General features: G+C 41.9%; 1 protein-coding gene across 1 annotated transcript; it reads right to left on the bottom strand.

Annotated features, from left to right (window-relative positions):
- Nucleotides 1-3,490: 3,490 nt before the first annotated feature.
- Nucleotides 3,491-5,713, bottom strand: LOC121399388 (cyclin-O protein B-like; the record flags this gene model as incomplete). Its single annotated transcript, XM_041579970.1, has 1 exon — nt 3,491-5,713. A coding segment is annotated over exon 1 (1,248 nt), but the record flags the coding sequence as incomplete, so codon positions are not given.
- Nucleotides 5,714-9,616: the final 3,903 nt, after the last annotated feature.

Raw genomic sequence — 9,616 nt, 5'->3', positions numbered from 1 at the left:
ACTGACAAAAATATCATGTCGTGTGCGCACTACCCCTTGAGGCGACGGGACATTACTGCAGCTTTCAAAGCAGCAAATGCCGCAGCAAAAGGCAGAGGAAAAAAAAAATCAAGCAAAGCTGAGGAAAGACTGCATACCGAGCAGCTTATTCACTCGTTTAAAATATAAAGCAAAAAGCCCTAAGGGTCTGGAGTAGAATCTAACCACAAAGCATGTTATAATGGGAGTGGAAATCACAATAAAGTATCAGCTTTTGAACCAAAGGTTATGGTGCTGTACAATACCAGCGATTACATTTTTATTCTGTCCATATAGTCTATAAATATATTTGCATTCTACAGGTTTTTGTAGTCATGCAGCAAGTTACTTGTTTGTTAACTACCTATTATTTACCTGCATTTTATTATATGTGTGTAAATAATACAGTAATTGCATTTGGAAGTTGGAGAGTCCATGTAAGGTTATTTATATATTTGGGGAAGAACGTGCACTCATCTTTGATCTGAAAGTGCCGCTAATGTCACTGCTAGGTGTTTTCTATTTAAAGGGGTTGGTGGCCTTCACACTTTTTTCATTTCAGTTGGTTTCAGATAGTTCACCAAAAATAAAGACCTTTTCCAATTACCTTCTATTTTCCATTTGTGACTGTTATTCTAAAATTGAAGTGTAAAGTTTCATTTTTCACCGTCTAAAGCAGCTCAGTGAGGGGGGTCACCGATGCATTAACTGTTAAGGGCCAGGGCACACACTGCTATTTCAGGAGATTAGTCGCCCATCGACAAATCGCTTCTTCTTCGGGCGACTAATCTCCCCAAACTGCCTTCCCACTAGCTAAAATGTAAATCAGTTGGATCGCTTTGACTTTCCGAAGTTTCCTCGTAAGGCAACTTTGGGCGACTTCTGAAAACAAAGCGTGCGAGTGCCATCCTGACGACGATTTAGATTCTAGAAGGCAGTTCGGGGAGATTTGTCGCACCAAAAAAGAAACGATTTCCTGAAATAGAGGGTTAAGTAAAATGTTAGGGGCATTTGCCTGGGTCTCATTCTAAAATTGCCGAATCGGCTGAAGATGGCGCCCATGAACTCTGATGCCTGAATCTGCACCGAGGGGTTATGAAAACGTTAGAGCCATTTGCCCTGGGTAACACTGGGGGGAGGAGGGAGCGGGGGCCTATGTAGAGTAGCTTTTTTTAACTTTAGGGCTGAATTCTCCTTTAAAGGTCTTAACTTTCTAGAGAGAAAACAAGGTTTATCAAGAGCTGAATTTATTAAAGTTTTGTCTTTTTAAAATGTTTGTGCTAAAATATAAAATAATACTGGCTTTTGTGCAGATTTTTGCATCGTGCACAGTTTCGTGTCAGAAGCCACACTTGTGTCTCAGTACTACTGGCCATGGGGCTATAAGGACCGACTGGTGTTCTCTCCAATGCAATGTGTACCATTAACCCTAACATTATATCAGTGATGGCCATCTGGCCGCCTTCAGCAATCGTTGAAGAAGCATTGATAAATATGGAAGGGCGAATGTTTCAAGTTCCTTTTTTGAACAGCTAAAGAGTGACAGGTGGCGCAGTGTTGCCTTTATACAGTATTGCTTCCCCCACCTTGACATTACTGTAATTTTATTTCATCTCCATGTCATTGCTTGTTCCAGCCGTATCCTTCACCATGATGCCGTCCCTTCACCCATCTCGGCCAGTGACTTCCAAACTCTCAAAACTGGGGAAGCCGGTTCTTGCAGAGAATAATCGACCCAACAAGGTGAGCCTGGTGATGTTCCTGCTATAGTTCTATGCTTTATTGTGCTGTCTATTTAGTTATTGTTGGGGTGCTGGGGTTTCTTACTTACATTTGTGTGTCCACTCCCCATACAGGGCCAGGGACTGAATTGTAATATACGCAATAAAAAGTACCAATAACGACAACCACAGATTGTTTTTTGGCTGCTGCTGTCAGTGACCCCTGGCAATCAGGGAGTATTTTAGTTGCAGGCTTGAAAGAAGCAGAATAAGATGGCTAATGATTCAAAAACCAGTGAAAAATTAATTGAAAACCAATTGAAAAGTTGCTTACAATAGATCATTATAGGGGTTGTCTAAAGTAAGTTTTAGTGATGTAGAGGGTGATATTCCGAAACAACTTTTTAATTGGTTTTCATTTTTATAGGTTTGTGTTATTTAGCTCTCCAGTCTGCAATTTCAGCAATCTCGTTGCTTGGGTCCAAATTACCCTAGCAACCATGCAGCATGGATAAGAGACTGGAATCTGAATAGGAATATGAATATGAATAGCTTGCAGGGTTTTACCTAAAACACATATAACCTTGCTGGGTGTTGTGCTACAACCTAAGGGTATGGGCAGGGGAGTATCTATCAGCTAAGAGAGTTCGATGTGGTACAGCAAATAAGAATACAGGTATAGGATCCGTTGTCTGGAAACCCATTATGCAGAAAGCTCCGAATTATTGGATGTCTATCTCACATAGACTAACATTTAAATCAAATAATTCTAATTATTAAAAACAATTTCCTTTTTCTCTGTAATAATAAAACAGTACCTTGTAGTTGATCCAAACTAAGATATAATTAATCCTTATTGGAAGCAAAACCAGCCTATTGGTTTTATTTACAGTTTACACAATTTTCTAGTAGAATTATTATGGTAAGATCTCTTATCCCGAAAACCCCAGGTCCAGAGCATTCTGGATAACAGGTCCCATACCTGTACAGGTTTTCCCGCAATAGACTGCTGATCAGCAGCATGTTATTGTGCGGTGCAATAAATGCAATAAAATGGTGGCCCTCGTTTCCTTGAGTTCCTTTGTTTGGGACCTCTGAGCAACTGCCTGTCCTGACCTTTTTATTTTCTTTTATTAATCAACACAGTAGGATATAAGCACCAGTCACAGCTCTGCCTTAACACAGGGAAAAAGCTTTATCCAACAGTACCCAATCCTTAAATAAAGACACGGACAACTGTTCTGAGGTGAATCTGTGATGGTCACAGCTTTATTGTATTTCAGTAATAAGTGTCCCAACAGAACCCACAAAGGGCTGTTTGATCCAAAGGAAGGCAAAAAACCTCACTAGAGGAAAAAATTCCTTCCTGACTCCTTAACGGCAATCGGAATTACTCCCAGGATCAAAATGCCCTATTCAGCTTTACCAAAATACATGTATGACTGTATGTCAGTAAGGGGATGTGTGTCTATGTGGTGCATGTATGGCTACCAGTTTGGAAATGTAGGAATGTATGGGTGACTGTAAGGGTGGTTGTATAATTATGTAGGAATGTATGGGTGCCTGTAAGGGTGGTTGGATGGATATGTAGGAATGTATGGGTGCCTGTGAGGGTGGTTGTATGGATATGTAAGAATGTATGGGTGCCTGTAAGGGTGATTGTATGGATATGAAGGAATGTATGGGTGCCTGTAAGGGTGGTTGTATGGATATGTAGGAATGTATGGGTGCCTGTAAGGGTGGTTGTATGGATATGTAGGAATGTATGGGTGCCTGTAAGGGTGGTTGTATGGATATGTAGGAATGTATGGGTGCCTGTAAGGGTGGTTGTAAGGATATGTAGGAATGTATGGGTGCATGTGAGGGTGGTAGTATGGATATGTGGGAATGTATGGGTGCATGTTTTGCAAACCTACCCCTTGATGATAGATGGAAAGGCCAGATCCCTGGGCCATTTCCAAGGGGTCAGAACCCTGTTCCTGCCTGGATGTTTCTGCCTCACCACCTTCGGGTTCTTTCTGGGAGGCGCTTGTCTCTGTCTCCTCTGCTGTTCTTCTTGGAAACACTGCTGGAAGCAGCATGTGTAAAAAGCTCTGCCTGGATGATACCAGAGCGATGATCTTCCCGACACACTCTTCCATTACGTGATCTGGGTATTCAGCGGGATCCACGTTGATGGGTTTGCCTGAAGGGTAGAATTTTATGGCTACTTTCAGGCAGCACAGAGCCATCATGGAGGGTGCATAAGTATAAAACTCATGATGGTGGGTCAGGCTCAGTGCGGCGATGCCTCTAGCAGCAGTCAGGGCAATGGCTTCCTTTGTCTGCTGGGCAGCTACAGGCTTCTGGCTGGCTACTCTCCGGAGGGTGAAATGCTCCAAGAAGTCATCGATGGTCGGTGCTGACAGTTCAAAAAGCAATCTGCAAATGATGATTCGCTCCAGTTGGTTCATTTCCTTCTTTGTAATGGTGGCATCAAAGAGTTTTAGGCAATTCCATAGGCTGAATTGCCGTTTGTCCACTAACTTGTAGGCTATATTGAAGCAAGTGGCTCCTACTCTGTTCAGGTCGGTGGTCTTGATGGGAGCAGTGCGGGCAAGAAACCGCTCCAGAAGGTTGACAGTCAAGCACAGAGACCTAAAGTCCAACTTCAGGCGTCTGTGTATGAAGACAAGCAGGCTGGTGAACTCATACCATGACGCCAAAGTGATTTCTGGCTGACTTTGTAGAAAGTTCAAAGCCATAAATCTCTCTTCAAGGCTTTTGTTGTACATGTAGGCGTCTTCCCCATACTCCTTGAAGGTCTCTAGGCCAATGCCTATGTGAGCTAAGGTGTTCCAAGGCTCATTTTGAAGTGCTGGGTCCCCAGCTGAAGGGTGGCACGTCCCTCGTTGATCACCCTGGTGCCTCACCCTTTTGGGATCATGGCAGCACCCAGGGGAAAGTTGTTCTTCTTCGTTGATCTGTCGTCTTCGCTTCCTCGCTTTTGAAATCTCCATGCTCACAATCTCTCTCTTTTTCGCTATCTCTCTCTCTCACTCTCTCTCTCACTCCTCTCCAACTGTCTCTTAAGACTGTTGGTACTAAGCGTCTGTTACTCCTAAGTCACCTCTGCTGCGCTCTGATTGGCTGGGCCAGCACACACTCTGATTGGTTGGGCCGGCGAAAACCGTTAGGTGCCTATGTCCAGTGCAAACCCATAGCTTGTGTTTGTCAGTATCCACTATTTCTTTTATTAAAGTGTTTTGTGAGATACAGAAAATGGTACGACTAACTAACTGCCTAAAGTTCCCCTAACTTGACATGATAGCTCTCATTACGTAGGTATTTGCCATGTAGCTGAGTGCAAACTATTGGTTTTAAAGGGGACCTGTAGTGTCAAGTACACCAACATGCCATTACATATACACCTCTAAAGGAATGTGCTTTAAAAATGTGCATTTCTTACTGCTTTCATAAATAATTCCCCCAAATCTAACTTGAGCCAGCCAACCAACATCTGTACCTTCTGCTGGCTGCTTTCCATGGCTGAATAGGGGAATCCAAGGCTGCCAGCACTTTGCACAGCAAACAGCAGTTAGGTTGACCTGTCAGTTGACTGCAGCATATCTTTCCCTGTGTGAAGGCAGGGGAGCTGTGATTGGCTACCCACACACAACAGAAGCTTTGGTTGGCTACCCCTGATTCCTACTGTGTTTCTGGGATGAGACTGGTACGAGGTGCCCGTCACTATTGGGAGCTCCAGTATAAGTGTCATGTAAGAGATGGAGTGGCTTCTCTTGTACTTGTCATTTTACACAGGAAGACCTCTGTGCATAGAACATGATTGCCTTCTCCAAAAGCAAAGCCCAGAACTCCCAGACTTATAGTATCTTTATCATTTGCAGTACAGGGGATTTCTTTAATATTATAAAACATTTGAGTTGCTCATTGTTCCCTGACCTGTATGAGTCGGCCTGCAGCCTTTTGCCTTTACATGGTCACAGAACATGTCAGTGAGGCTCATTTATTAAAAGTGGGCAAAATCGCAATAACTCATGGCAAACAATTCAACTTTGTAGGGTGCATTTTATTGATTCCTGAATGTGCCTTTTTGGAAGCTGCCACATTGGCTGCTGTGATATCTATAATGTTTTCCGCAGATTAGAGGGAACTGGCATCTAGTGGGCAGTTGAAAACAGTGCCATCTTGGCTAGTGACTCGGATATATATGATCAAGGAATCTCTGAAACATGGGGATACAAGAGTTTTTTCTAAACAAGGAGAGCATGCTTTAAAGGGGGGGTTAGCTTTAAGTTAACTTTTAGTATGTTATATAATGGCCAATTCTAAGCAATGTTTCAATTGATATTTATTATTTATAGCATTTTAGTTATTTGCCTTTTTCTTCTGACTTTTTCCAGCATTCAAATAGGGGTCACTGATCCCATCCAAAAATCAAATGCTCAGTAAGGCTACAAATGTATTTTTATTACTTCTCGCATTCTATTCAGACCCTATCCTATTCAAATTCCAGTCCATTCCAGTTATCTCAAACAACTCCTTTAAGTAGAAATTGATTTGTATAACAGAAACACTGTGTGGGATACAACTTTTATGGCCTTGTTAATAAGTGTTACTTTGTCTCACCAGCCAAACTATCTGACAGTTCCAGCCCCATTCTTGCGACACCATTTTGGGTTACTATACACACTATCCCTCACTTACGACCCCTAATTGCTTTCTGGCATTATTCACATAACAAAAGGCAGCAGTCCCAGTGGCTGTAGGGCAATATACTGATAGCTGCCTGGGCAGCGCCGGATTAGCTGGGCGGGCACCCCTAGGTTGTGCGCTCCGCGCGGTCCTAGCGCCCGCCCGCACTACCACACGCTGGTGCCGTCCTAGGCCTGGGCCTATGTGGCCTTGCCACAAATCCGGGCCTGTGCCTGGGAAGGAACCTGAGTGGGTGTAACATTTAGACACACCAGCAATATAGTACAGTAACTGCTGTGTGCACGTTACTCCTTCACAGTCCAGCAATAAAGTACCCCTGACCCCAGTAATCCCTGGAACTGCAACATCTGGCCACTTGGGACTTTGGTCGATTAACACTTTACTCCACTCAGCGAGCAAATGAAGCCACAGCATCTGCACACAAGAGCTTTTCATCTAAATTAGGGATGCACTAAATCCAGGATTCGGTTCTGGATTCGGCCATGATTCAGCCTTTTTCAGCAGGTTTCAGATTTGCCCGAATTCTTGTGCCTGGCCAAACTGATTCATAATTTGCATATATAAATTAGGGGTGGGTAGGGAAATTACGTGACTTTTCGTCACAAAACAAGAGTTTTTCCAACTTTTTCCCTTTCCTGACCCTAATTTGCATATAAAAATTAGGTTTCGGTTCGGTATTCTGCCGAATCTTTCACCAAGGATTCGGGGATTCTGCCGAATTCCAAATAGTTTATTCGGTGCATCCCTAATCTAAATGCACAGAATTGTACACATACACTGTTAACAGTGTGACATGACAAATAAACATATAAAGCTAGAGCTACTAACAGTTACGTCTAGTATCAGGCATACCAGGAGGGCATCTGTAGGACCACCTTCTCTGGAACAAAAAACACTGCCATCTTATATTTTAACAATTTTTCCCTATTCATAACATTGGCATCAAGCATCATTTTTACTGGTCAGCTGGTGAAATATTGGCCAGGTGGCAACCCTAGACATCGGGTGTACAAATGAATTAACAGCTAGGCTCTACTACCAAACCTATGTTTGAAGCTGAACAGTCTTATACCAAAAGCTAAAAGTAAAATAATTAAAAAATAAATATATAGTAAAATAAATAGTTTGATCGTGTTCCTTATATATCTTACTGGATTTGAGACTAATCCAATTTTCAGCATAACAATAAATACTGTACACTGCAAGCAAAAATGTCCAAAAGTGACAAACAGGCACTTTAGTTCACAGATTGCATAGGGACATGACTGTTGCATTAACAAAAGGGCAAAATAGGCATTTGCCCAGGGCCAACCAGCATGTGAGCATCTCCAAAAATGCATATCTCTTATTTTAATCAGATGGTATATATTTTTTTTTTTTTTTTAGCTCATAACTTGATATATTTTCCAGAAGCTTTGCTACTAGTGGGGCTTGGTAATGGGTTGATCGGTGAGTTATTACATCACAAGTAGGTGCTCAATGCACTTCTACTAAGTAACCCTTCAGATCAGCCCTTGAACCTATCCATTGGGTTAGTGCAATTGGGTCTCTGTTTGTGGAGTCATATTGTACTTATATCTAACTGTCCCACTGAATAATAAGCCATATCCTTAACTAACTCTTACTGAGTGTGGTCAGAATTAAGGTAAGATTTCTAAAATGGTGATAACACATTTCTTTACAACATTTTCCAAGACCTGTACAAGTGAACTGGGCATGGGTATATATTTGAGTGGATTTACTGGAGAACTGTCTTTTCATCCTATATGTTAACAATCCACCGCAACTCCTGTATATCAACTCACTGCAATGGTGGTGCTGGTCATCCGCAGACCCGGGCAGGTCCCACAACAACAGCAATTCTTGTTCAAGGATCCGCACACACTCTATTATTCTGTAGTTGGGGAAGTGCCCCTTTCTTTATTTTATAACACCACCAGTGATACTGGTGGTGTTATAAAATAAAGAAAGGGACACTTCCCCAACTGCAGAATAATATAGTGTGTGCGGATCCTTCATCCTATATGAAATAATCAAACAACCCAAATATAATTTTATATTACCAGGGCTGCTATCAGAGGTGAGATGGGGGACTGTTGTGCAAAATCTGCATCTGAAGGGGGCCCAGCCCATACCCAGTGTCTCATTTTTCAGTTGGTTTTGCTGTGATAGGGAATGTATGGATATAAAACCTAACAGCAGTTGTAGCCAATGTCTATTAGTACTTCAGCTCATTTTCCATGTGGAAGGCTCTAATATTATAAATATTAGGGAACCAGGGCATGAAACTGATGAGGGACAATGGGCTCTAGATTAGTGAGCCAAGATAATGACCAATGCATATTTTAATTATATAGGGTTTATTTACTATAGCTACAAGCACTGAAGTACTAAATGGTGCAAAATTACTTAATCTGTGGGTTCTGGCAGTGCCAGAGGGGCTGCTGTAAGAGGCAATAGACATTCACTATTTCGTGAGGGTGGTGGGGGGGGGGCTATTTGGCCCTCTGTATACTTGAAATGCCAGGGCCTATTAGCACCCGTACACAGAACACTTGAGCTTGAATAAATTGCAGGTGCAATCCCCGCTCTGTAACTTGTCCATTTTGCTATTGGTTCCTACAGAAAACAGCATAAGGTTGAAAGTACAGATAAAACAGGGTGTTTTGCCCTTGTCTTTTGCACTTTGCCCCTCAGTTTATGCATATAAAGCAGACCATCCAGCTCAAAAAAGATTTCTTTGTTGGGTAAGTTTTAGTTATACTAATTACAAAAATGCCTTGTTGTCACAGTAGCTAGGGAATTCAGCTATTAACAGATTAATGCGCAGATTAAAATATAGCCTACAACAAAACATTTATTGTGTCAAGTGTAATTACAGACATTAAATAAAACATTTTATCAAAACCTAGAATATAAACAGTTTGGTGAATTTTATACATGTCATTTAGCAAAACATTAGCGTATAAAGTGACTCATAAAATGTATGAAAACAGACCTCAAAGAGCCTGCAATTAAGGTGAAATGATTCGTGGAGATAATACTTAGTTGATAGGAGCAGCTTAGTGCTTTGTGTCTCAAACAAGTGCAGTCCCAATACCAAGATACATCTGCCTTCTACTATGTCAGCTTATGGGTAACCATTTAACCCAAATGTGCCT

Source organism: Xenopus laevis, chromosome 1S, assembly GCF_017654675.1.
Source record: "Xenopus laevis strain J_2021 chromosome 1S, Xenopus_laevis_v10.1, whole genome shotgun sequence".
In the NCBI taxonomy this organism is placed as follows: Eukaryota; Metazoa; Chordata; class Amphibia; order Anura; family Pipidae; genus Xenopus; species Xenopus laevis.
This window is presented reverse-complemented; position numbering and strand designations above follow the sequence as displayed.